This window comes from Brachyistius frenatus, unplaced genomic scaffold (genome assembly GCF_029030835.1).
Source record: "Brachyistius frenatus isolate BFR_SWC_R1_liver_20210118 unplaced genomic scaffold, ASM2903083v1 Contig_109, whole genome shotgun sequence".
Lineage (NCBI taxonomy): Eukaryota > Metazoa > Chordata > Actinopteri > Embiotocidae > Brachyistius > Brachyistius frenatus.
Genome location: NW_027210708.1, coordinates 236932 through 264602, shown reverse-complemented (window position 1 = coordinate 264602; position 27671 = coordinate 236932). Strand labels below are relative to the sequence as shown.

At 40.6% G+C, this 27671-nt stretch overlaps 2 protein-coding genes across 3 annotated transcripts; one reads left to right on the top strand and one right to left on the bottom strand.

Moving 5' to 3' along the window:
* Window positions 1-1305: 1305 nt before the first annotated feature.
* On the bottom strand, window positions 1306-18243 carry nek8 (NIMA-related kinase 8). Of its 2 annotated transcripts, XM_069712389.1 has the most exons (17): window positions 18109-18243; window positions 17488-17578; window positions 13649-16641; window positions 12651-12856; window positions 11460-11692; window positions 11211-11342; window positions 10619-10827; window positions 10410-10483; window positions 10123-10307; window positions 9343-9490; window positions 8776-8852; window positions 8371-8488; window positions 8091-8241; window positions 6910-7073; window positions 5763-5915; window positions 4197-4355; window positions 1306-2404 (listed from the first exon to the last, which is right to left on the bottom strand). In XM_069712389.1, the coding sequence occupies exons 3-17, from the start codon at window positions 13693-13695 to the stop codon at window positions 2376-2378; spliced, it is 2085 nt and encodes a 694-aa protein (XP_069568490.1). In that variant the 5' UTR covers window positions 13696-16641; window positions 17488-17578; window positions 18109-18243; the 3' UTR covers window positions 1306-2375. The 2 variants fall into 2 exon arrangements, with proteins under 2 accessions (XP_069568490.1, XP_069568489.1); XM_069712388.1 differs by lacking the exon at window positions 17488-17578.
* A 390-nt stretch (window positions 18244-18633) lies between these two features.
* tlcd1 (TLC domain containing 1) lies at window positions 18634-27266 on the top strand. The gene is made up of 4 exons (XM_069712393.1): window positions 18634-18842; window positions 19768-19850; window positions 23135-23217; window positions 24011-27266. The coding sequence occupies exons 1-4, from the start codon at window positions 18634-18636 to the stop codon at window positions 24410-24412; spliced, it is 777 nt and encodes a 258-aa protein (XP_069568494.1). The 3' UTR covers window positions 24413-27266.
* The last annotated feature ends 405 nt before the right edge of the window (window positions 27267-27671 follow it).

Below are 27671 nucleotides of genomic sequence, written 5' to 3'. Positions count from 1 at the left end.
GTGGTGGAGCAACACACGGATATCCACATTATTCTCAGTGTTTCATGTTAAAATGCTGCATTTACACAGTAAAATAAATAAAACCTGTCTCACACTGTTATACACGACAAATAAATTAAACAACTGGACGTCGTTTCAAACGGTGGCAATAAAGCGCATGTGCACACATCTGGATCATTTTTCACCTGCTGTATTGCCACCGGATTACATCATCATTACATCATCGCACAGGACAACAATGGAAGCAGAGCCATGTCCCCACTCCAGAAACGCTGTCTGAAATGACACCTCTGAAATTAAAATAATAATGAAAATATTAATGAAACATCTCTTGACGATTGTTAATAACTTACAATAATGACACCAGCTGCTAAAAATCGGATCATGTTAGAGAAGAAATGACATAATAATGTGAGGATGAAGGGGGATAAAGAAATGATCAGACTGTAACTGAGATGGGCAGTTAGTCATTTTCAGATCACTGAGAAGATGACAGATAACTAGTTTCATTTTATGATCATGATAAACATTTGACACATTATTTAACCTGTATATTTTATTTTTTTGCAAAACGGGTAACATTTTCTCTCTTTATTGAGGTTTAGCTCAGGGTTTCTCACAAACTGCCTGTTTGTATGTTTATTTTACTGCACATGTCAAAACCAATCTATCTTTTTGAGTGTTTTTTGTAATCATAAAAGCTTAAACACAAGAAAATGTCATGTTATTGGAAGTAATTAAATATAAATATAAAAAAATACACTAATACTTAAAAGATTTTATTCTTTCGGTGGTGGAAAATGTTTTTTTCTTGGTAATTGTACTTGACACAAGCCTTATTTCCATTTTTGTACTTTGTAATTGTCCTCCACTTTTCCACATTTCAGAGGGAAATGTTTTTACATTTATTTGGCAGCAGCATAATGCATTTACACGCAGAGATGATAAAACAGACCTAACACATGATGATCTGTGCATTTATTCTTAATAATGAGGACTTCAAATCAGTCCCATGCAGAGATTTTATACTGAATAACATAATCAAGGATTCCTCATCCTGTGTTGAAGGCACTTTAAATATATCATGGATATATTTTACTTTAGTATAAATATAAATGGAGATCTTTTACTTTTTTCATAACACAGCTGAGAACTTGAAGGTGCTAAATAAAAGATCTGAGTACTTCTTCCTCTCTCCCGGACGCTTTGACAGTTTTTGTCTTTGGTCATGTAATTTAAAACACATTTCAGTGAGTTACTACAGGAATCTTATTAAAAATACAAAGGCTGTGTCTGAGATCACTCCCCGTTTAATGCACTATATTTATTTCAGTGTGAAGCAGCCTTCTGTTTTTTATGCACCAAAGGTTTGAAAGACACTCCCACTGCAAATTAGAAGAGTAACAAGAAACAGCTCAAGACGTATGTTTATGACAATCAAACTGATCTTTGGATCGCTAGTGTTTTTATTTGATAATTCGTCTTTCTACTTCTATAAAACATTCACGTTTCTCTCCAAGGATGTTTTTTTTTCTTTATTATTGATGACTTTGTTTCAACCTTCCCCTGTGAAGCACATGGAGCTGAATTTCATGTAAAAATAAAGTTTATTATTAGAATCAAATGCTGTTCAGTCCATCAAAGATTCCTACCAAGCAGAGCTGTCGACTGCATGTGCACTGTGTTCTACAACCATCAGTAATAAAGCAGCATGATGACAATGTGCTCACTGCAGAGTGTCTATTATTATACTGAGAGCAGAGAGTTGGTTCATTAAGGAGTGATTACAGACTCAGTTTGACCTTTACCGGCCCGTCGTTATCTGGTTTGAACCCTGCTGCATTGGATGACTAATCCAAGATGCATGAAGTGAACACTGACAATGTGATCAAGATGAATGTGTTCACTTCGCTTGACTGATGAAGGCTCAAGTGGCTTCATTCTTTTCGTCTCATTCACCAGTTTGCTTAAGAGGGCTCAAACCAGTTTGACTTTTACAGGTCTTTCATGGTTTACCGTGCGGACGTTGCACGTGAGACGAGAGACAATAGCTCACCGCATGAGAGCCGCCTAATGACTTCCGGTAATCCAGCTTCAGTATCAGTGTCGCAACATTCCTTTGAGCGACCTGTTGCGAGATACACCTGCTGCCACAGACAGGTCGTGACCTTTTTGCTCCACGTCAACAAGCCATCGAATGAGGCAAACGTTCCTGACAGAAAAATAGAGACTAGATAGAGAAGAAGAGAGAATCTGAGGCTGCAGCTGCAGCATGAAAGGACATCTTTCTCTTTCTCTGAGAGGAAGCAGTCGTCCTCCTCAGGCCACCGCCGGGCTTCACGATGGAGGCTGAGGGGTTCTTTTTCAGGATGAAATCATCTCGGGATGGGCTCCTCGAGCAAAGCTGAAACAAGAACAGATAACGCACAAGAGGAAGACGTCAGCAGAGGTGAAATTAGGGGTGGAGGAATCGATTAGCTGGCCACCGTTTTACTGCTTCCATCTTTTCCTGCTGATACAGTACGTGACAGTAAACTGAGCACCTTTCGGTTTTGGAGAGAAGGAATCTAAAGATTCCACATCGACTTGAAACGCTCACTATTTCCTGAAATGTATTGGACAAAATGATGACTCAACAGATTAGTCAACCAGTTAATCTCACCCTCAGCACAACACTCCTCTGTTGTACAAACTGTTGTTGGCCGATAAAACAATGCATCAATAATGAGGCCGATAGAGTCTGATGGGTAATTAAATATCAACACAGGCTTTACTACCAGTCAATTGCCTGCACAGCTACAGCTGCTGCACTGTTAGAGGGCTGATGGACACCGCATACTGCAACTGGACAGATGATCTTGTCTGTATTCACACTGAAGCTACCTGATGAAGGCAAACGAACGGCAAAAAGAGGTTCCAATCTTTTCGTTTTCTATTTTCCAATAAAAACATTGTGCTTTGTCTGATGAAATCAAACTGAATTTTAAAGGCGAGTTTAAAAGCGTTGTGCATCTTTGGTAACATAAAATCACAAATAGGTTTTTGGTCTCACCAATCAAACAAGAAAGATGCGCGTGTGTTTTTAACAACCGTCCCGACGGTTACATCTGACGCGCGTTTTAACCGTCATGTTTATTTTTTTCATTTATTGTCTTGTGAATGAAAATAGGTTTTCATTCTTCAAACAGGTGTGGTGAAGATTTGGGCTCCTCGGTGACTGTTTAAATGCTGCTTTGCTTTCTAAGATGCTCTGGTTTTTTTGTTTTTTTTGTGAACAAAGTTTCTGTTTACATTCAGTGTTTCTCACCAAAACGCTCTGTGTGCATCCAAACTGAACATAACACTTTTTCTCTTAAAAGTTAAACCTGCATTTTTACATGCATGTTTACAAGCTTGCTGACTGATATGGGATGTGAGGTTGTTGTTTTTTTTGTCTCTCTATCTGCACAGTGAGATGAGATGCGACAACTGTTCCATTTGTAAAATATTTCATGTCTGTCTCGGGGGGTTGAGGTGGGACGATGACACCGTCTCCTTCTATACTAATTATATAAAAACCAAACATGCTCACTTAAGTGCTCATGTAAGTGTTATTTTTTTTTCTCACACTGGGGTTGGTCTCCATGTAGAGTAATTGTCACACGGTTCAGGTCAGAGGAAACATTTAAAAAGCAGCCCTGCGGCCAGTGGCAAGGATTACCAACGTCTCGGTTACTTATTAAATTGTGATGCAGTTTAATCTCCTTTAATTCTGCAGCTATTTTAAATTTCCAGTGTAATCCCACCTCTGCCGTTTTTTAGTTTTCATTAGAAGCTGTTTGCTCAGATATTTTTGGTTCCTCTCAGTCAGAGCTCCGTGTACACATCATTCAGGTTTGTATGAAAGCTGAACTGAAATATGACTTTCGGAGTGCAGGCAGTAACATTCTGCTTCAGTGTAGCTAAAAGGAACTAGTTTCTTCACGCAAACAAACCACCTGTGATGTCTAAAGATGTAAATACTTCATGTTTTTGGCTGCTGCTGAGCCTCCAAACTCACAAATGAGTCCTCTGACATATTGTACACATGCTATGTGAATTTTTGCCGACGTTATCAGAAGAGGCTCATCGTCTTTTAATCTGGGGATCAGTTAGATTTCACCACATCCCAACATCCAACAGTGTTTGTTAACAGAGGGTAATGAGCGAAGTATTACGTTTCACTGCCAGCAGAGTGTTGCCATGACAACAAGCCACCGATGTCACCGCGAACGGGTGGCTCTCGTCGAGCTGCACTGCCCTCGGTATCCCAGAATCCTCCTCTTTTCTTCCGAGGCGGCCGCGGGCGCCCTTTCCCCACGTGTACACCTCCCCTTCTGCGGAACACAGGACAAGAAGGAGCTGGTCACCGAATTCAGAGCGAGACCCCCAGGACGAATTAATCCACGCAAAGCTCTAACTGACAGCTCCGTCTCTCCCGCTGTGGCATCATAATGGGTCCATCTGTAGGAAGTCAGAGCCGAACAAAGCCCGTCTTCAACAAAGGAAACCTACAGGCAGAGCTGACACTGCTGGCTTCTCCCCAGGGAGCCAATCACTGGCACAATATAACATTTTACCACCGTTAGCTTTATGAACAAAAAAACACACACGCTTACGGACGGTACACGCACTTCTGCTACCTGTCTGCTGACATGCATATTTAAAGGACCACACCAATGGATTTGAACATTTATCCCATTATCTGAAGCCCCCGTAGAGTTAATGTTACTGCTACGCATTTTCTGAAGAGTACCATACGGTCCGTATGGGGTTGCCAACTTTAAGTTTGACATGAAATAAATCTGCACAGACTGTTTTTCAGTTGTAGTTACATTTCTGCGGGTTGCTCACAGCTGCGACTGTTTCTGAATGAGACACCTCTAATATATATATTGTAATCCGGAGGCGCTAAACTCACATCATCCACTTCTAGTGTGCTTATCATTTGTCCTCCAGGTATGATTGAAACACAATACGGCTCATGTATGAAATATTTGTAATCTGCCTCCTGTTCAGTTTCTGCATTTTCTTCCATACACCAACAAGAAAGAGTCCCTGTTTTCAAGCATTACCCGTTTTTAATGACAAAACAGACCCTTTACTCCTATGGTGAGTCCACCTCATCTGCTGATCAGACTTCTTTTATTTTGCCTTTAATTCCTTTATGAGTGAAATGGGAAGAATCGCCTACGACTGCCTTTGCTTCACAGAGGTCAAGCTGACCACAATTTGACACGTGAAGTGAAAACGCACTCCAATGTTGAGACGCTATAAGAGAGAAGGGGTTATTCACACCTTATTCAGGGAAAGTTCATTGTTTATAATCTTTACTTGTTTTTAGCTGAACAATTATTCAAAAAACTGTAACGTGTAACTGTTCATGTATTTCTTGCCGAGATTTTGTTCTGACTGCAGCTTAACGTGTGTGTGTGTGTGTGTGTGTGTGTGTGTGTGTGTGTGTGTGTGTGTGTGTGTGTGTGTGTGTGTGTGTGTGTGTGTGTGTGTGTGTGTGTGTGTGTGTGTGTGTGTGTTTGTGTGTGTGCATCTATGTCTGTGTGTGCGTAGAATTTTTTTTCCTTCTTATTATTTCCTTTAAGTCAAGAGACTCACATGCCCACCAGCCAATCTTCAACTTCAGCAGAAACCTCAGCAGCCAGAATTATGTGATCACACCTGTGCGAGTGTATGAGGCCTTTAAAATCAGAGAGGATCAAGATGTGTCGTAATTCCCTTCTACTCACCAGATCCAATAGCTAAAGTGAAGGCGTCGCCGCAGGCAGCCATGGTGATACCCTGAAGGCCCGGCACCATGTAGGGCACGCGGCTGCTGCGACGGGAACTGCAGCCCATCTGACCGTGCTGGTTGCTGCCGAAGGTGAAACACTGACCCCTTTCTGGACAACGACAACGTGGGAGACACAAACCAAGTCCATGTATGAGAACTACACAAGCGGTGGCGCTCGCTGTTTCAGTTTTAAAACGCAGTTTATTTGACCGTTTTTTTTTTTTTTTTTTAGTACGAGCAGCCTCATTATATAAACATATTAAGTTTTGATCATTTGATCAAATTTGCTCATCATAATCTCATCTGGAAACGCTTATATAATCAGGCTCCCCCAGGTGCTCGGTGACCTTGTGGTTTCACTCAGAGCTTCGGGCTCAGTGACACGTGGAGCATCCAATGGGAATTATCAAGTGCCCTCACGTAAATCCTCATTTGGACGAACACCTTTTTCTTTTCGGGGGATCAAAATGTGGAATTATTTTCTTACAAAACTCAAATTAGATCTTGATTTGTATCATTTTAAACTCAAACTAAAACAACTTTTGAAGAGGGGTCCGTCATAAGTGATCTGGTCCTCTTGTTTTATGGTGTTTCTCTATGAATTTTTTCCTCGTATCTTTCCGTCTGTATTTTCTTCTTGAGTCCTGTGTTTTGAAGGCACACATGTATTGCTTTGTTTGATATATTTACTGCCTCTTGTTTTGTGAGTTGTTTTATGTATTTTTAAGGCCCATGTAAGGAAAGGAATTTCAAATTAGCTGAAGCTATGAATGTTGTGGTTTATGTTGCCTACGTGTGCCTTCACAAATAAATATGAAACATAATAAGCCTGGTTCTGATAAGAGAATGTTGTTGCACACCATAAAGTGTTAGTAACATAAAAACCTTGCGACAAAGATGTTGCCTGATGAAGATTTGAGGACTAAACACACCTAATAAAGTGATGGACATTGTGCAAGATTTTTTTGCCCACTTATATGGCAAATTTTGTCAGCGCAAAACTTAACACACCATTATGGAGGCATTCAGAAAGTGACGTATGGGTACAAATGAGTCTGCTTCAGAAGTGTGATTTTACAGAATAATAATGTGAATTGCTTCACCTGTGACAGCGACAGAATGGGCCGTCCCGATGTCAATGTGAACAATCTTCTCACTGTTGAGTGGAGCTGATTGGACCGGAGCGTAAGAATTAACTTCTTCCACTTGACTAACAGGGTTTGGTTCCTCTCCAGCTGAAATCTTATCCAGGCCAAGCTTGTTGAACCTGAAACAACAACAAAAAAACAACAACATCCAAACAGACACAGTATTACAGCTTTCATCCAAATCTTTTAAATCTCTCTGTAAACATACATACATTTAAGTTTGTCACAAGATTATATTTCTGCTTCCATATCTTTAAGACACAGGCGTGCTTTTTCCTCTCAGACCTGAACATCTGTATTTACTGCTGTTACTTCCACATGTATGGGGCTAGAACAGTGTCATTAAAGTTTGGCTTTAAAATTAAGACTTCGCATTGAAACACTTGCATTGAAAAAAAGATGTATTGGCACTGAAAGAAGCATCGGCATTGAAAAACACTTTCCCTGAAAAATAAAACAATTTAGTTCAAATGAAAATAACAAACACTTTGTTTGTCTTTCAGAGAGGACGTAGATCTGATCAAACCTCTTCTCTCTATGTCACAGCGGTGACAGAAAATTGGAACTGAAAAACAAAAGATTGCCATTTAAATCAGTGACACTGAAAAAATACTGAGGGCATAAAAACAACCTGTCATTAAAAACAGGAAGACATGAAGAAAAAAAAAAATCTGAATATTAGCAATAAAAAGCACATTGTAATGCAAAAAAAAAAAAAAAAAAAGGGAGGTGTTTCAGTGCCAACACTTGTTTCAGTGCCAGTATAATTTGTCCAATGTTTTTTTTGTCAATGCCAATGAGTCCATTTTCTGTTTCAGGTTTTTTTTTTTAATGCCAAATCTTATTTTCAATGCCAAACTTTAACATCACTGTTCTAGCCCCCGCATACTTTCACACAGATCTAAGTCTGCTGTGAGAGACAGACTGAGTGCGACCACAGTGATTGTCATGTTAGGAGAATGCCATTTCACAGGTTGTAAGGTAAGGTACCTATCTGAACCTTTAATCTATCACAAGCCCACGCACATGACCGAAGCCATCATCCTCAATGGAAAACACTCAGTGGCAAAGTCTCCTCATTAAATGTGGAATAAGGTCTGTTTCACTGCTCGTCATCGACTCATGTCTGTAATTACCTGTTGCTTCCACATGCCACAATGCTGCACTGGGTGCTGATAATCATGGAGCAGTCCACTCCACACTCCACCCTCTGGGCCTCAAATTCCTCAGGTAAACACGCCTGCTGTGGACAGTTGAGGGTGTCCTGAGTGCCGAGCCCGAGGCGACCTTCCAGACAGACACACAACAATCACGCTGTGAGCTGCTGCCATAAATCAGCGACACATAGACAAACACCTAAAAGAAGAGAAGCGACATCCCGAGTGAGTTTTCATCAAAACATTTAATTTACTATACCGTTGTCTCCTCTTCCCCATGCAAACACTTCTCTTTCATTGGTCACAGCCAGGACGTGGGAAGCACCGCAGGACACCTGAACCAGCTCATAGCCGAGAAGTGCCTCCACGATCTTGGGCTGAGAACAAAAACAGAGAAATAAATCTCATTAAAGTAATTACAGATTTTGATCAAGACCTGCAAGGGCACGGCAGCCTAGTGGAAAATATAAAACTACAACATCCCTGGTTCCCTTCAATTATGTCATCCCCTCTCTGTTTCTAATATCTAGTCTACCCTCACTGATATAAAGAAGGTGAACAAAACATTGGACACGCCATTAACTGTTACATTAGTTACGGTGAGGTTTATCTGATAAATTTGCAGCACAGTTTGACATACAAATGTACTCTTGTGAACGCGTACCTGCGTTACATCATTGAAGTTACCATGTCCCAGACAGCCGTTGCTCCCACTTCCAAACGTCATGATAATGCCCCTGTCTGCAAATTGAAAATAAAAAGAGGGGATTAACGGTACTCGTAGTTGATGAGTGTAGGTGTATTCTTATGTAGACCAACAGAAAGCCTCTAATCCCCCTCTATGAAACGCTAATCTGCATCACTACAGTGAAAGGTGATGAAAGTGAGGCCACTGAGCTGAGAGGAAGGGTCTTTAATCCTGCGTTATCTGCTTTGCAATGCTGGACGGACTGACTACAGCCTCCTAAAATACTCACATCACAGTTTGAAGCTCAGTAAATACAGCACTTTCAAACTGCAAAGCAAGCATGGAGTGTTTTATTTAAGTGGCTTCCCCCTATCAGGAAAAAGAACTGTCTGTGTCCGCACTTTCATATGTACGCTCAAATGCTGCCTCAGTGCTTTGCAGCCATGTTTTGCAGTAAGTGGGGACTAAAAGCAGAGAATAAATACCGATTTTCTTTTACAGAAAGCTCCTTACTAGACCGACTTGCCGTGACGGCTCACCAACCTGTCATGCAGGTGGTAAAGAGATCGCCGCAGGACACGGACTTGATGGTGACTCCGGACTGACCCTCGAGGAAGCGAGAAATGAACTGAGGCTGCATCTGTTCCACCACACCGGGAAGACTGGCCTCTCCGGACCCCACTGACGGAGCCTGTCACAATAACTGATTATTAGACTGAGGTCAGCAGAGAGTCTCTTAATGGGGGCGACAGAGTGAGTGCAACTCTTTCCTGGAAACCATCATGTTAAATGAAAAATACCCCGTCTGATGCACCGTTGGACCGCATCAAGCTGTGATTTGCAGTCCTGTCGAGGTGTTATTTTATCATTAAGTTTCCATTTTTTACCGGTCTGCCGTATTCAGTCATTTTATACATTTTTGCTAGAATTTAGAAAATGGACAAAAACATGTTGCTCTCATTAAATTAGCGGTGGCCGTTCGCACCATAAACTACTGAAGCAACTCCTGCTATTTATGTCTCTTCAACACTACACTTTTATCTGTAATGCAGCTCTTTGAATCTACAAGTCAAATGTTAAATTTAACAATGTTGTTTTCACGAGCTACAAAATATGCAGCCTTGTGGGTGTTGCAGAAGCACCGTGACATTAAAAATCCCTCAGCTGTATCTGCATTGTTACCAATGGAAACATCAACGAGGCCCGTGGAGTGCAGAGCAGATCAAAGCTGCTCCACGACTGTCGATCAGTGTTACGGGGAGGATTTTTCCTTTATGATGCATTAATTCAGGAAATTATCAAAATGTAAGGATTTACACAGACCTCCCATGTGATCAGACGGCCTGACTTGGTGACTCCCATCTTCTGAGTGCGGCCCAGAGACACCTGAAGCACTTCAGTGTTGAGCATTGGCAGGCGGAGAGGCGTCGAGATGCCACTTCCCCACGTATACACCGCGGACAGCGGGAGGGAATGCAACTTTCCAGATCCCAAACCGACTGATCCATCTGTTTCAGCCCGAGAAACAACAACCAGTTTTATAATTCTAGAACTATGGTCAGTGCTGTGCAGCTGGATCTGTTGTCAAATATTCATACTATGTGTGTCACCTCTGGATCTGCTGGTAAGGACCCTTCCTCTACCTTGAGGACCAGTTTGCACAGTAGACAGAGGTTTCTCGATCCTGGAAAATAGTCAGTTGAGATTTTTGTGTAGAATACAGGTGAAGAAAAACCTCAAATAAATGTTTATCACAAATCGATTTAAAAACGATCTATAACAAATCTGTTTTGTCATTAATTGTGTATTAGGGCCCCACCTGCGCATTTTTACATTGCCTATATCCGTGTAGAGATTAAGCAGGGGCCTGATGCATATAGGAAGAGCCATAATTTCATTGAGCTGAGGCCGTTTGGATGGATCCAGATTGAGCATGTTAAGGATGAGCTGTCGGAGTTCAGGGCTGTACCGGTCTGAGATCGGAGCAAAGGTACCGCTCATGATCTTCAGAACGAGGGCGGGTAGATTCTGCAAGCAAAATTAAGAGAAAAACTCTCAAATGTATTAAACAGTAGGTGTGATGAATCCCGTCCAAAGGAGTAAGGTTTTCACATTAGTAGACCGCCTTGAAACTGGTCGTGAAGATAGATTTGAGTGTAACAAAAAAGACTTGGATGAATTGTTGATTTGTGTGAAAATCAAAAGATCTAGCAATCTGCGTCATTCGTGAAATATTCTGACAAAACTGAAAGAATCTCCTGTGATGTGCATAGTGGAGTTGTTAGGATGGTCTCACTGCCTTTGTACACTTGCAAGAGATGTATAATGTATTCAATATGAATAATGAAAAACTAACACACTAACACATACAAAATAAAACAGTTTAGTGTAAGGAAAATGCTTTTTAGTACAGCAGCCTCGAAGGCTCTCTTGAGGCTCGCCAGCTCATACAGCACACAGCCCAAAGCCCAGATGTCACTCTTCTGGTTGTACGGCTTTCCTTCGCACAGCTCGGGCGAGATGTAGCAAGGGGTTCCAACCACCTGCACAGTTGAAGAAAGGAGCAATTCATTCATTATAGCACATGTTATGATCTGATATATCAGGTTATGTATGTTATTGAATATTTACAGTTCCAAAACAAAGGCCAGTCTGCTCACCGTGTACGCTTTGCTCTTGCTGACGAGGATTTTGGAAATGCCGAAGTCGCCGATTTTGACGATCATCTGGTGCTTGTCGAGGAGAATATTCTGCGTCTTGAGGTCCCGGTGCAGGATCAGTTTGTTGTGCACGTGGTACAGAGCGAGCAGGATCTGTACAAAGAAGTGAAGGATGGTGTCCTCGTCCAGCAGCGAGTTACAGCGCTTCTGTATGTAGTCCGCCAGGGTTCCACCTGCACAAACAAAACAGAGAATAAGAAGTAAAGATGATTTGTGTTCATAAATAGATAGCTGCATGATAATGATATCAAAGCCAATAATGGATTCAACAGGTTTAAGGAACACAGCGGGTGCTGTTGCTGCACAAGTAAATTCTTAATATCAACACGAGGGGGGATTGAAATCCATAAAATAGTCATCTAGTTTATCTTTTTATCTGTTGTAATAAAGGAGAGAGGCTCAGACTTTTTGGATCCCAAGCGAATAATAAGCTAATATTTACTGCTTCAAGGTCTGAACTTAAACTGAAACTAATAATGTCAGGAAACCATTTTTAACAAAGCGGGGCTTGTGATACAAAAACGTCCATTATTTTAACAGTAGTGTCCATTTGTTGCTAAACTTTCATTTATCTTAGCTACAAAGAACATTAAATCACAGACAACAACAAAAATAAAAAAGGAAGATAAAATAACTAGAACAGACTTCTACAACAATAGTAGGATGATGATAACAACATAAAATGGCAAATTACAAGTGAATAAAATGAAGTTACGAGGAAAGAAAAGGAATAAAAACACCAAAGGATATGAGGTTTGATCATGAGATACATGTACGTACATAAAACCATGATCAATATATCACTGGTAGTAATTTGGAGCATTTCCAACTGCAAGTGACACAACTCAGTCGAAACAAAGGATGAGAAACTGTAATGTAGGAAGACAGTTCAGAGCTTTAGGAGCGTTGAACCTGAAAATATGAACCGCAAAAAAAAACATGCAGTCTGATGATTTCAAGGTGCTGAATGTGAGTCAGAACCTGCATACATTTAGATATCAAATGTTCTTATGAGGCCTCGCACGGAACTGGAAAAGCTGTGGAGCCCTACAGCACTAAACCATGGGAAAAGTTAACTGCTGTAAAATGAACAGAAGCGGATTATGCAATGAGATATTACAGGGAGCCTACCTGGCGCATATTCCATCGCTATCATCAAGGCCTTGTCTTCCAGGAAGTTCTCGTAGTACTCTATGATATTTGGGTGGTTGAGCAGTTTCAGCACCTGGCATTCGTTCTGGGCTGACAGACGTTCGTCTCGGGACATCTGCTCCACCGGGATCTCCTTCAGGATGACGAAGGCCCCGTCGCTGCGCCTGCGGCACAGGTGGACGATCCTGACAGGCGAGGAAAGTGAAGAAAAAAAATGAGACGTTGTCTCGAATAAAGAAAACGAAGATGATTTGGTGGCATTTTAGATGTAGTGATGTAACGCTTTAAAGCACTTTGCCACGAACTGTGATACCGACAGTCAAGCACTGCGTCTGGTTTGAGGAGGAGATGGTGTAAAGAAAAGAAAAACAGGATTATAACTTGTAAAGACATGTTTTGGATCTGAAAACCTCCACTGTTCAATAATATGAAACCGTTCTTTTGTCGATGAGGACTTTTACTATATTTAACAGTACTTTTACATACATTTTAGGTCATTTTTATGTTATTTTTTTTTTGCAGTAAAGTAAATCTCAGTTCTTCTTCCACCACTGAGCTGATCAGTTGGAACCGGTAAGTTTTGAATTCTTGACAAATTCATACAATGACATTACACTCTTTTAAAATATGTTCTTAAATTAAATAACAGTATTTCATTAATATTAGCTAAGCTAAAAATGTAACACACAAACTGTACGGTTTGTTTGGAAACTGGAAAACCATAAGCGGCCCTGACCTTAAGATTTTATCACTTAAGTCGCCTCAGGATGCTTTTAACGTGTTGTTGTTGTTTTTAATACCAGACATGTCTTCGTCTTCTGCTCGTCAGACGCGTCCCGTTACATTTAGAGGACAAAAACGAAGGATTACCGGAGTTTGGGTTATTTTAGTTCACTCCTGACTGCGCCGTATTTTCAAACAGATACATGGCTGTGAAACCAAACGATTTAAAAAGTGTAAGCAAACCCAGAATTTACCCGAAAGCGCCTCTTCCAACAACTTTGATTTTCTCATACTTCTCCATCGCTGCTGCGCCCAAACGTTTCCGCCGTCTCCAGGCAACCCGTCCCAGCTGTACGGCAAACAACGAGGGACAAAACAGACAAAAAAAAATGTTTTAAAAGAAAAAGAAAAATCATTGAAACCCGAAGGGAAAACATTTCTGCTGCAATATATATCAACAATATGGAAGAATACATTTAAAAAAAAAAAAAAAAACATGTAAAATTGTGTGCATCTTGCATTATAAATAAATGCAATATTAGTAAAGTATGAAATATACAAAAATGTTTCATAGTTGCAATATTGCACAAATAATACTGTATGTTGAGTCAATATTGCACTTTTTATAATACAGAATATGAAAAATGATGGGAATCTTGTGAGACTGCATTTCCTGAAAGAACACTGTGTTCTGTTCATTTAGTTGTAATGGCCTGACTTGTAAATCACAATATTTTTGCATTTGTAAATGTAATATTTGTAAAGTCAGTCATTTTGAGTCTAAAGTCTTTGATAACATTATCAAAGACATCAGCAATGAACAAAAGTGAGTATCTGGCTTTATTTTCGCTTAATTTTGTAATTTCTGCTGTTTCAGTGTTTCTGTTTCAGTCAGGTTTGAAGTCTGCTATTTTGTATTCACATTCAACCAAAGTGGCCTTTTTTCTGAAAAGTGACACAATTTTAGGTTATAAACCAAATTACTGCATCTGTTTCACTATATCTGTGAGATGACATGTCAAAAATGTCTCCTGTGAAATATCCGAGGGTGCTGTTGTGCCAGAAAACCAGTGAACTGAAGTAAAAAGTGAAATGGAGACTGAAAAGTTGAGAGAGAACTACTGAGACAGATGTGATTAGTGCAGCGTCTTGAGATTGGATTTACAGTCTTACATCCAGACACCTGGTGATTATAAAGCTCCTTCCCCTTGTCTGAGATAAGCAGGAAGGGGGCTGCATGAGCACTACCCCCCCCCTCTCTGCCACCATGATGGGGATAATAAATGCCTTGTGCTGTGACAAAGCCTGCTCTGTGTTGTGCTGAAGTACATACCTCCACTCATCGTCAATCTGAAATATCTCACCACAAACAATCATCTGGATGTAATTGAACCTTTCCCTACAATTTGAAGTTTTTTAAATGAACCGAGGTGGAGAGAAGATAGGTGATTAGCTGGTCTGACAAACAATACTTTGCTCTTCCTCAGGGATATAATATCTCAACAAAGAAGCACCTGAAGGAGCCTTGCAGTGTATATGTCACTCCTCAGACCAGCTCAGTGACATATTTAGCCCTCTGTCAGCACCAGATCTGACACTCAGCGTCCAGGAATGCACCGCGCACGACAGTGAAACTGAGGCTAAAAGCCCAGGTATGAACTGAACCTGCGCCTGAGGACCTTTATCTGCCATTCATCTCTGGAGATTACTCAAGACACTACAGGAAGTCGTGGGGGAGAGAAGTTGTTTTATGACAGAGCACATCTTTATCTTTCAGAGAGCTCTTTTTACACGTGACACTGAGACAGGTAAGGGCTGAAGTGAAGTAAGATGTTCATGGACCTCCATGGAAGTCAAAGTATCTCCTGTGAAAAAGCCTACTGACATTTGAACACTAAGAAATCAGAACAAGCTCTTTGGATTATTATTATTAGATAATGCGGAGATAACATGGGTTATCAGGTTTGAACAAACCAGTGGAGTCCATGCAGCTCCAGTTCTGCTATCATTAAAGCAAAAGGATGTGCAGACCAAGATATTTTGAAATGAATGGACACTTTTTCCTCAGCTTGACTGTTTCAAAGGCTATACGTCCTCTTGTTTCCCTGAACAATGGTTAGAATTTTCACTATAGCCCCTGCACAGATAAAACATCATAAACTCAGTATGGACATTAGAAAATCAATAAAGTATTGTATAAATTACCATGAACCCACTTTTCCAGAACCTTCAGTACCATTTTCTTGCCCGACAGCGAAACTGAATCTCTCCCCGATCAAGACAGGCCTATTTCTGTCTGGCCATTTACGATGGACTCGCTGGAAATCAATTAACCTCTAGATTTTCTCTCTATTGGCTGCTCACAGAGTCTCCACAGGAGCAGTCTCTCAAGAGCCCTGAGGGGATGAAAGAAAAATCCCTCCCGAGATCAATACTGGTTCAGCTCTGAGCCAGACACAAAGATTTCCATCTCAAACAGATCGCATGATACTGTGAGACCTTCTCAAGACCTCAACAGAAGCAGCAGCTCCTGTGTGAAACCTTTTTATCTGATGTCAGAAGTCATTTCTATTAAAAAAAAATAATCAAGCTGTGAAGAAATACAGGTTCCTTAGATTACAAAAATTATGTACAAGAGCAAAAGGCTTTCAATCTGTCACTATATAAAAATAACTGAGCTGACAAGGAACCAGAAGACGAGGTATGCAGTTACATTACTCTGGCTGTAGGGGGTTTTGTCACATGGAGCCTGTTCTGTGTGGATAATTAAGCACAATAATTATATGATTCATCTTGTTTTGAGAATTCATACATTTGCAGTAAAGGGAGTGTTTGATTGATCGAACATCACAGATTACTCATTTCACTGGAAAGCTGTGATTTTTTTGGAATCAATTATTGAAAGCCACTGCAGCTTTATTAATGACGATGAATTTTCTAGGACGTCTCAACAACCACTTCCCCCAGAGAGAGGTGGGTCTGCCTGGAGGTTGTTTTTGGAGGGAGGACCCCCCCAGGGATTCTAATGAAGAACTGTGAGCCTCTGTGCTGATAAACAGATCCTGTTAGTGTGAGATTTTTGTTCCGCTCATGATGTTTTGCTGCCATCTCATGGTTTGTTTTCATACTGTATCCTGGTATGCTTTGTATGATGTTGTTTTTCTGAAGACTGGGGGGCAGAGTCATGTTTTATTAGCTTCTTTTTAAGCAATACTTTCCTTAATTTAATAGCAGAGACAGAACAGAGCTGAAAGGAAACAGAAAAAACAGGTAAAGAAGGTTTTGACATGTCCATGATCATAACCAGTGCTGCAGGATTAATTCAACATATGAAATAATGAGCTGATATACTGTATGACCAAACACAGATGTTATAAAAGTTACTGAGGAGCTAAATTTCAGCTGTATACATGTTCATTTAGGAAAATATCTGGTTTTAGTTATAGCGCATAAAAAAGAGAAAGGAACATATAAGCGAAGGATATTTGATTGCATAGGACATATCTACAAATAAAGACTAAGATGGAAAGAAATGTGAAGTTGATCATTCAAATACTTCAGCTGTGAGTGAACTGAAAAGCTCTTCATAGGGAAACAAAGGTAAACTCCTCATGTGTGGGTTCATATTTCAGGGGGGTTAATGTGTGTTAGTGTGAAGGGTCTTAGCTGCTGCTGCTCGCTTCCTTTTCCCACAGCCCACTGCTGAGAGGCCAGCTGTGGGGAAGCAGAGCTACACTGTGTTTACGAAAAAACGTATGGGCGGACGTTCCTGTTTAACGTACAGGAATTACACGCCGCAATGACGTCAAAGATGTGTTTGGTCATATAATCAATCACATCTGTATATTTACAATAACAGCTCATATTGTGGACACTGCTGCCAATTCACACACGGCCTCTCAATAGTGAGATGTATTGAAGTTCATGCTGCTAATTCTACTTTTCACCTCCAGGTGAGCTTTATTTGCCCAGAAATAAATGCATGTGGTCACGTGAGTAATTCGTGTTAATGATATAACTCATGTAGCCTACGAATGAATTAAATATATATATTAATTGAGAAAATGAACAGAATATTTAAGAACCAGGTTACTCTGCTGTGGCTGTCAGAGCTGCTTCTGATGTTCTGGAGTTTCTTTAAGCAGGAATTTAAACTGTGTTTTTGAACTGGGATCAGCAATAGCCTGCAAATAGAAAACAAAAGAAAGCCTAAAATGGACCCAGGTGGGACACTACAAGTGCAAAACAAATGTAAGAGCCTTACCCTGAGTGATTCCCCTCTTTTATTAGAGATAGATTTGTGTTCTCAGAATCACATAGAAATCAAAGAAAAATAGTTTTCCAATTTACTAATTGGCTAAATCGTGTTTACAACCATTTTTTTTTACAGCTGGAGATTTGTCGTCAACACAACGTAGCGTAACATGACTTAAACTTATGTTTATGAGGGAGTATTTTAACTTTGTGGCATTTGGCTGAAGTGAAGATGTACCATATTTGTGTTCAACAGATTATTCATATTTGTCCTATGCCACCTTCTAGTTAAACACGTATTGCTTCGGTTACAGGATAATCACTAAAGACAAACCTGTTTTATTGTTATTATTCATAAAACAAATGCAGAGGCTGTTACACACACCGAGTTACATATCAAGGAATCTGTACTCAAGACGCTCCTTTGCTGCTGTGACCAATTCCTAGGCCTATAACTTACCCCCAAATCGATTTTCAGCAACTGTGATTTTGTTCCATGATCGCACGTAGGCTCTGCCCCTCCTTGTTTCAGAGGTTTAAGGGCGCAGCGGCACCTCCCATCTCGCTCCCTCGCCAGCACGCCCCCCCCCGCCGTCACTCTGCACAGACAGGCGGGCTGAGAGCGGCGCACATAACGTCCGAAGCGCTGCGCGAAGATAAACAACGTCTCACTGGAAGGAGCTGTGACGGGAATCCCCTCCAAACTCCCCTCTTCAGGCTCAGGACGCTAAAAACGGGAGAAGAAAAAGGCTTCAGCGTCAGACGGTCAGCAGGAGATTTAAAAAAAAAAAAAAAAAAAAAAAAAAGTTAGACAATCAGCTTCAGCAGCGTCACCTCTCTCTGCAGACCCTTGGCTTGGAGAACACGCCATTCACATACCGAGCACATCAGTCCATCACCGGGCCGAGGAAGCGCTGACGGGCGTGAACGAGGGGCACAGGACCCACAAGAACCCAGAGACAGAGAGAGAGCTACGGGGTGGGGGATGATGGAGGCCCTGGTTCCTGTGCTGAAAAGTCACCCAGGCCCATCAGTGCTAGTGTTTTCCCTCCTTTTCAGGGTGGCCCACCAATTGCTGCAAAGGCTGCCCGTGCCAAAAGTGGTGAAGCATGATGATTTCCGCTCCTGGAAGTGGAGGAACCTCTCGGTGTCTCTCGTGCATTCCGTGCTGACGGGAGCTTGGGCCCTGACCTGGTAAGTCTCCATCCAACGCAAACATCTGAATGTCCATCTCTCTGTCCCCGTCCATGCACACTGGGACACCATTGTCTATTCACAGTCCGCATGATGTGTGTGTGCGGCAGTGACGGCCTGTGGCAGCCAGGAGAAGAAGGGGCATGTTCAGACAGGGTGGGGGACGGGGGAGACAATGGCATTTTGAAGTGGGGGAGGAAAATGCCGCTGTACAAGCATGAACCACACAAAGCTCTCGTGTTTGTGCCGCTGAAATCCATATACAACTCCGAAGTTTACAGGGAAACAATTCTTTACCACCTGGCATAGTAGTTTTGGTCACTGAGGCGAGTCTGCAGCTACATCAGCTGGAAAAACCTGTTCGTTTAACTCTTGTGAAAGCACTTGGAGAAACTATGTTTTTCGGGGCGGGACCGTGCTCATGACTTGTCTGTTTAACATTAAGTGGGACCGAGGTGAAACTCTGAAGCCGTCTGCACTCTTTGTCTTTGCTGTTGTTGCATTAAATATGTGTCAGTCGACATTAGAAAACATTCAGAGCTCCTGTTGAGGAGAAAGATGAAAGTTTTGGCTTTCAAAACAATAAGACGTTTTAGTAGGCTGCTTTACAAGTCACATACAAGGCCCATTTTACCAAACAGCAACAAAAGCAGAAAAATAGTACAAATACATTTTTTTTTTTAGATGTACAGACAAATAATCTAGATACTAAATTGCATCAAAATTAAACCAAGTACTGATATATGTTGGTGAGGTTAAAAAAAAAAACATTTAAAAAAAAAAAACATTTTTTTTTTTTTTTTTTTTATAAAAGCTGCTATTAATGTCTTTGCTTAGTCAGGATTTTCTCTCCAGGTGTGAGCCCATGTATGTCTGAGTGAGGCGAATACAGAGCCATCTATCCATAACATGTGTCCCTCTCCAGTGTGGTGGTTTGGCCAGAGACGTTGCGCAACATCCACTCGTACCACACCCCTCTGTCCTACCTGCTCGTCTGCGTCTCCACAGGTCAGTAAACGCATGATGGAAAAGAAAACAACTGAAGTGTTGGGTTTTGGTTCACATAGAAGTTTACATTTTTATAAATTTGTCTCACAAGTGGATTTGATGTTTGCTATGTTGTTTTCAATCTCATTTAACCTGCCAGTTTCTGTATTTTCTTGATAAATAATTGTTATTTTTATATAAAATGTCGGTAAATTTCCACATTCATTTAAATATATCAAAGGAAAAGCAAAACATTTTCACATTCAAGAAGCTAAAACTAGTAAATATTTTTGCATTTTTGTTTAAAAGCATAATAACCGTATTCAATTATTAGATTATCAAAGTAATTCAAATTTTCATTATATTCACTGATTAGTCGTTGTTGCGCCAGTTTACTGCATGAGTGAGAAACGTGGGAGAGGTTTTGGTTGACAAACATGGTTTCTTCCGCTGATAATTCCTATTATCTTGGGGGTGTAAAACAGCCACTTTTCCAGTTGCTGGAGAAATGACAAAAAGATCCTCCCCTCCCACCTGATTCTCAGAACAGACGAATGGGCGGCTCCTCTCAATCACCATGGGAACCATGGTCTGGTTGAACTCTACTATATGTGGTCTCCTCTTATGTGCGTCTTTGTGTTACTATGAGGACACAAATCTGAGGAGATCTGCCATAACAACTGTAAACAGCTATCAGGTCTACTGAGGCCACACGTACTGGAAGTCATGTTCTTTAACACGGGCTGGCTGTGTGTCTCACTAGCCACAGTGTGACAGTAATAACGAGATACAAAAGGACTCTCAGTCAGTGGAATACCTCCCGCTGAATGAGGCCGGCACAGTTTAATAGCTGTGGTAATGTTGAGACTTGTTTAGTTGGCATCCTCTGAATATAATGATGAGGAGAGACATTTAAATCAGCTGTCAGTTCAACAAACGCTGATTATTCATGTCTCTGGAAAAACCTAAAGCAGACCTAATTAACTGGCGGCCCGCATGCCTGATATGGCAATTTTAGTATTTGTCTACGGCCCACAAGAGGCTGCCTGCAAATCAGACTGAACCACAGACATATAAGGATGAAAGTAAAAAGGAGGGTGCATCTTTGGAGACAGGAAAGCGTATGGACGGGGAGGATTAGAGGGATTCCATGTGTGTTAGAGAAAGCGTGTGCTGTGATGGACTGCAGCAGGATTATTCACCTGCCATTCGCTCAGTCAAGCTTGACGCTGCGCTCTGGGCTGACAGGCAAGCAAGCAAGTAACTAAAGCCACTAAATTATGCGCATTTATGAGCACTGGCCCGGCATGCCTATGATTTTGCCATGGACTGGACCAAATGGCGCACAACAAAGTTTATGTCAAACTCATGAAATCTGCCAACGGGATCCGTGAAATGCAGCAATGAGACTGAAGAGCTATTTTAAGTAGCATTCGCATTTAAGAGGGGCAGAAACCTAACTGTCCAAAACCAGAAAAAGTGCATCAGGTCAGGAGTGCAACCATGTGGGGTATTCTTTGACATTCGCAGGGTTGCACACCATGAATTCGCCTCCCAGGGTCAGACTGTCAAAGTTCAGCAGAACCGAGTTCTACTGTGACGTTCTGAGGCGTCTGATGGAAAACATTCGGGGCAAATGATCTGAACTGTGGTACAATGGCACTTTGGTTCTCTCACATGACAAAATGCCTGCTTACAGCACGCTGGAAACACGTTTCTCACCCTCAAGAACACCATTGTCACTCTCCAGCCTCCTACTCATCAGATTTGGCTCCCTGCGACTTCCTTCTGTTCCCCAACAATTTGTCACAAATTTTGATGTGCGCTCTCTGCTCAAGTTTCAGACACGTTAAAAAAAATAGAAGGCGCACCTGGGCCGGTACTCACAAAAACACACGTAACTCAGGTGCTGATGATGATCATGCTACGTAACTTGGAATAATTATTCATGAACGTTATAGCGTTCTCCTGCTCCGTGCACGTCCTGGTGCTATTCACCGTTCACGTGCAACAGGAGTAGTCTCTGAGCTTTTTGATTCACCCTCATACTCGCTGCTGTCAAGGATCGAGTACAATGATACAATGATACTAGAGTGAAAAAAATGAATAACTGCGAGTAGTTTATTCAATGTACTAATCTATATATTAGCATTTTACTGTAAGAGCTTCATACTGTAAGTATTCTGTGTGGCCCACAAGCCTGTGATTTCCTATTGGATTTACTTGCTACTGAAGTCAAGTTGCCCTGTTCTAAAGTTGTAGAAGGGAAATGTTTTGGTACATTCTTCAAATAGTCAGAGGTAGTTCATGCAAAACAGAAAATAAACAAAGCAATTAAGTATTGTTTGAATAGTCTTGGGGTAACACCCGACTGATGCAAATATGAGAAAACAAAAAGTAAATGTTTGCAGATCTTTTTATAAAAACTCACCCGTGGATTTGAAGCTACTTTGAACAAAACTAAGCTCTTAGTAACGGAAACAAAGAGATTATTTTTATTCACTTGTTCTTTCTTAAAGTGTTAATGATTTTATTACTGGATTTTACAACCATTTGTGTGGAGGAGCTAGGGTAAACATTAAAATGGCCCATTTACTGTGGCTAGAAACAACACATTTTTCTGATTTGTCACGTCACACTTGTCTGACTTACAACACCAGTTTAACTTCATCGCCTCAGGAAATATTACATGCAGATTGTTTGATTTATGTTGGTCAGCAGTGTGCGAAGGAGCTGGCTAACAGATGTGTGCTGATTGCAGTAAGGTTTGTTACGACCTCAACTAATGGAAAAAATTTAGAGCTGCACCATGTGAACACTTCATAGTGATAGAAAGAAATCATACGCTGTTGAAATAGTCACCACTACATCCCACTGTACAAAAGTTAAGCCGAAATATGACGGAAATGGACGCTGTCATCTTACGCCGGTGATGTCTTTAGTAACCAAAGTCTGTGCAATAGTGGCTCGCCTAAATGTGAGCAAACATCCCTTGAACTTCATGTAGCCCAGCCGCCACAATCTAGACAACATTGGCACTCGCTGTTTTTTTTTGTGTTTTTTTTATGTAAACAAAAAAAATGATAAGAAACGGCTAGTTGTCTTTCCCCATTGGTGGGTCAGGCACTTAGCTTACTAGCTGTAACATTAGCATTAACTTACTGATTAAGTTGGTCATCAAAGTATTAATATAACTTTCCAAAAAAATGGCAAAAATCCCTAGTATTTTAAACTAATATTAGTTTGTACCCTACAGGACACATACCAGTTGCAAAAACAGTGTTTTGTATTTCTTTTCCTCCCAGGCTACTTTGTGCACGATGCAGGTGATATTATCCTGACGGGACACGCAAGAGGATCGTGGGAATTCTTAATCCATCATGTACTGGTAAGACGGCATGTCTGTGTTCATGCTTTCTTTTTACCTTGATTAAGTTTGCATTTCTGGCTCGGCTAAGATGTGAGTCACTATGTGAAGCTCAGCCAATCAACACAAGGAGGTGAATGTCAAGGTGTGTGTGTGTGGGGGGAGGGGGGGGAACAGAGACGAAGAAAAAGTTATTGTCCACTGTTAACCCGTTAAACATGCTTCCTTTTCCCCTGAAAGTTGCCTTAAGGTTGGAAAAATCCTGTTTTTCCAGTCAGTCTGACAACAATAGATGTACATAGATTGAATACAGAAATGCATGAGTATTTTTTTGAGACTTATTGCTGGCATCAAATTCAAGATAAGCATTTTTTTTTTCATAAAACAAAACAAAATTCTCTATTTTAACATTTGATATGTTGTCTTTGGTCTATTTTCAATAATTTACAAATCATTGCATTTTGGTTTTATTTACATTTTGCACAGCGTCCCAGCGTTTTTTTGGGGGGAAACGGGGTTGTAGCTTCTTCCTATTCTGTGCACGAGCATGAGCGCCCCGTGTTGCTGATTGCCAAGAACAGCGTTACGTATCTTGGTCTGAGTTGCACGTTTCAGACTGTAGCTGAAACGTGAGGATATTTTAGCTGAATTTGACAAAAAGTGTGTTGGATGAGAATATCTGACTCCACCTTTGGTAAAGTCCCAGCGCAAACACTAAAATCAAACCAAATTAAAATAGAGACAAAGGACACAGGACACAGGGGATGACGGTAAAAACACCTCCAACCTGTCTCTGTGTAATTTACCCTCCCAGGTGATTTGGAATTTCCTGTACGCCCTCTACACTCAGCTGTATGTGGCCGGCGCTGTGATCGCCCTCTTTGTGGAGGTCAACAGTGTTACCCTCCACCTGAGGCTGATGATGAAGCTGGCTGGCGTTCAGTCCTCCTCCATGTTCAAAATCAACAAGTTCGCCAACCTCTTCACCTACATCGCGTTTCGTTTGGGCGCCCACTTCTACATCACCTCTTACATCTTCCACAACTACTCCTGGATGGACCACGGCGGATACCTTCTCTTCAGTATGATGGTGATGAATATTATGATCCTGATTTATTTCTACCGCTTGCTGCGTGCTGACTTCTTCCCCTGGAGACAAAGCTACGCGGGACAGAACGGGATGCATAACAACAGCAAAAAGTTTCTCACTGATTGAGCAAGGAAGGTTTACGGATCTATCCTATGTTTTCTATTTTAGGGTGGGAGTTGACGCGTATTGTCTTTTTATAACTGATATCATTCCTTGTGACGACAGGTTGCCTGATTGCGTCTCACTGCCAAAGAGAAAACTCCCCAAAATAAAGAGTTTTGGTGGGACAGCTTGAGGCCTTTTTCAGGTGCTGCTTTTTCCACAAATGTTTCAAAGTCAGAAATCTAACTTTTCACTGGGAAAAGTCCCGCGCAGTCACATTATGTTGTTTAATAAAGCTGGAGAAAGTTCTCAAGATTTTACTACAGTTAGCGTGGTTAAATTAATGGGTCAACATGTTGGGAAATACGCTTTATGTCTTTTTTTTTGTTGAGAAGATTGATATCACTCGTGTATGTACAGTAAATATGAAGCTACAGACAACAGCTGGTTAGCCTAGCTTAGCATAAGTGCTAAAAACAGGGAACGAGCTAGCCTGGCTTTGTCCAACAGGCATTTTGAAAAATACTCCTGTAAAATCACAACTTCTTTACACTTCCCTTTTGTACAAATTTAAAAAAAAAAAATTGTTAAGTGTTTACACCCGTTTCTAAAAAAAAATTCCGCTAGCTGAGCTAATCGGTACCAGCCAGCTGTATATTTGGGAATGAAAATCATTACCAGGTAATCATCTTTTCAGGAAACTCCCAAAATGTCAAACTATTTCTTTAATGTTAAAGTTATACATCACATCGTCAATAGATTGTTGTTTTTAAAATACATCTGTCCTTCCTGATAATTAAATGGAAGTACTAATAACTCTCTCGTGTCTATCAGCTAAATATGAGAATTTAGAGGAGCTGGTGGGATAGATTATGTTAACTTTGGATAAAACCAGGTTGGTGTGATCCCCGTTTTCAATGTTTAGTGCTAGATACGCTGTGTTTTTTTTTTAGATAGCCTCATATTTAGCTTACAGACACACGAGTAGTGGTAATGAACTTGTCATTTAACCCTAAAAAAAAAATGATTGCTTGCATGATGCTGAACTATGTTGACATTTTGGGAAATACTTTTATTTGCTTCCTTGCTGAAAATTAAACAAAAAGACACTCTTAGACTAGTAAGATGAATATAAGGGCAGCAGCAGTTATCCTACATTAGTCTGCAGAAAGAAAACAGCTGGCCAGCTGTGTTCAGAAGCAACCGAATCTACCGTTCATTTTTCTAGGACACGTTAATGAGCGACGGAGCTGTGGAGGTGCTGCTATGGGGATTTTGTTATTGTTGGACAGAGCAGTAAGATGTTTGCTGTAGGTATCACCTCCTTTTAGCTGTCGGCACGAATGCAATTATTGAATTCCCAAGAATGTCAAACTGTATTTTGTCCATCAAAAAATATGATTTAGAGCCCGACATATGAATTTGGGAAACAAGCATTTCTACCTATTGTCAAAGCACACGAGTTTGCTATTTGTTGCCATATGTTTAATATTTGCACGGGAGCAGTGTTTTTTTTTTTTTTTTTTTTTTTGGAACATTAAATCTCGATCGGTTTTCTCCAGTTGGGATTTTCTGACCCTGAACATGGACAGATCTGAATAGTCTGTTTAGACACAGTACACTCCTCCCTCCGTTCTTATGAAGCCATTCGAGGCTGAGGAGACACGGGACTGTGTGAGAACTGGTGCATTAAACACAATGTTGTCCACGACCAATTTGAAATGGGAGCAAAAAAAAACAGTGCAGGATCATTTACAGTACTTCTGTGGTTTTTATAAAATATGTGTATTTGACTCAAGTGGAGGTGAAGCTGGATCTTCCTGCCATCTAACAGTTGCTCATCATGAACCGCGAGAAAGCATTCATGATGAGCAGGCAGAAGCACAATCACAAGTAGTTGCTTCCTCGTTTGATCTCTTTTTAAATTACGTAGAAGCAGATAAAGACCTGTGTGCGTCTCCTTTGGATACACCGAAAAAGAAATAGACCACGCAGTCGTCGACCATTAGTGCTCATTTCCTAACGATGCCATAAATCATGAATGCTGATGGGTGACATTTAAAAACCTAACAATAAGTCAATAAGTACATTTCATTTTTTTTTAATTCAGCCGATGCCAAGAAAGTCCAAACAGACACGGACGGAGTTTAGATGTGTCCGACCTGTGCTATAGCGCCCCTACCACAGTGTCTTTTAAAATATAAACAGAGACAGAGGTTAGGGAAGTATAGATATACTGCAGAATGTATAACTAGAGATTTTTTAGACAAACATACAGTAATTTCATTTGACCATGACCACATTCATGTAAAATATACATGGTATTAAACTGATGGCTGGTTTTTTTTTTAGGAGCTCTGTATTTTGGATTGTTGAGTGATACCATGAATAAAAAAAAAAGGATTTAATATCAAAGGAGTCTGATGCATACTTTTCTGTTTTATCTGTCACACCAATTTGGTGAAACTACAGCCACAAACTGAGGTCAAAATACTGTAAGAGGAAAAGTTTTGTTGTAGCTATTTGAGGTGCAGATAATTGTATGCGGTCATGATATTAATGGGGTAGTAATGAATCAACATCAAAAGTTATTGTACACAAGTTTAAATCTGACTTTTCTCAATTTTATTTTTTTTCCCTTGGATATTGGATGGTTGCAAGGCAAAGATATTGGAGACCACTTGTTTAAATAATAAGACAATTAGGAGATAATGCAGACTCCTCTCTTTTTTTGTGTGTGTAAAATTATATCCCAAAGTTCATCAACAGCTAATCAGAGGCTCTGTCATCAACAAGGAAACACATGGAGGAAACATACAGAAGATTCAGTGTCAACAGTTGGTCATTTTTGTCCCACTATTACTTACACCACTGTATTAGGTTCTGAGATTAGGTCTACTTTTATCACATTTATGTTGTTACAGTTTCGTTGATTGATTCACTCAATCAATTTATATTTGTAGATGTTTAATGACCTTTAACTATATGACCACAATAATAAACATAGCCTAATAAGACAATGTCACTAAACACTGAACACTCCGTGCTACATAAAAAATAAAGAATTACAACAGTTGTTTTGGACAAGTGTTCCTATTAAAGTGGCCGCTGTGTATGTGACTATCACATCGAGGTAAACTTTAAATAAAAATTAAAAAAAGGAGCATCATTTTGTTTTTCCAATTAAATGTGGTCTGAAAAATAACAGTTCTACAGCTTTACATTTCTTAGAGTAAAAAAGTACTGTATAGGAGTTAAGTCTATTACTGAGGTGTTGCGAGGA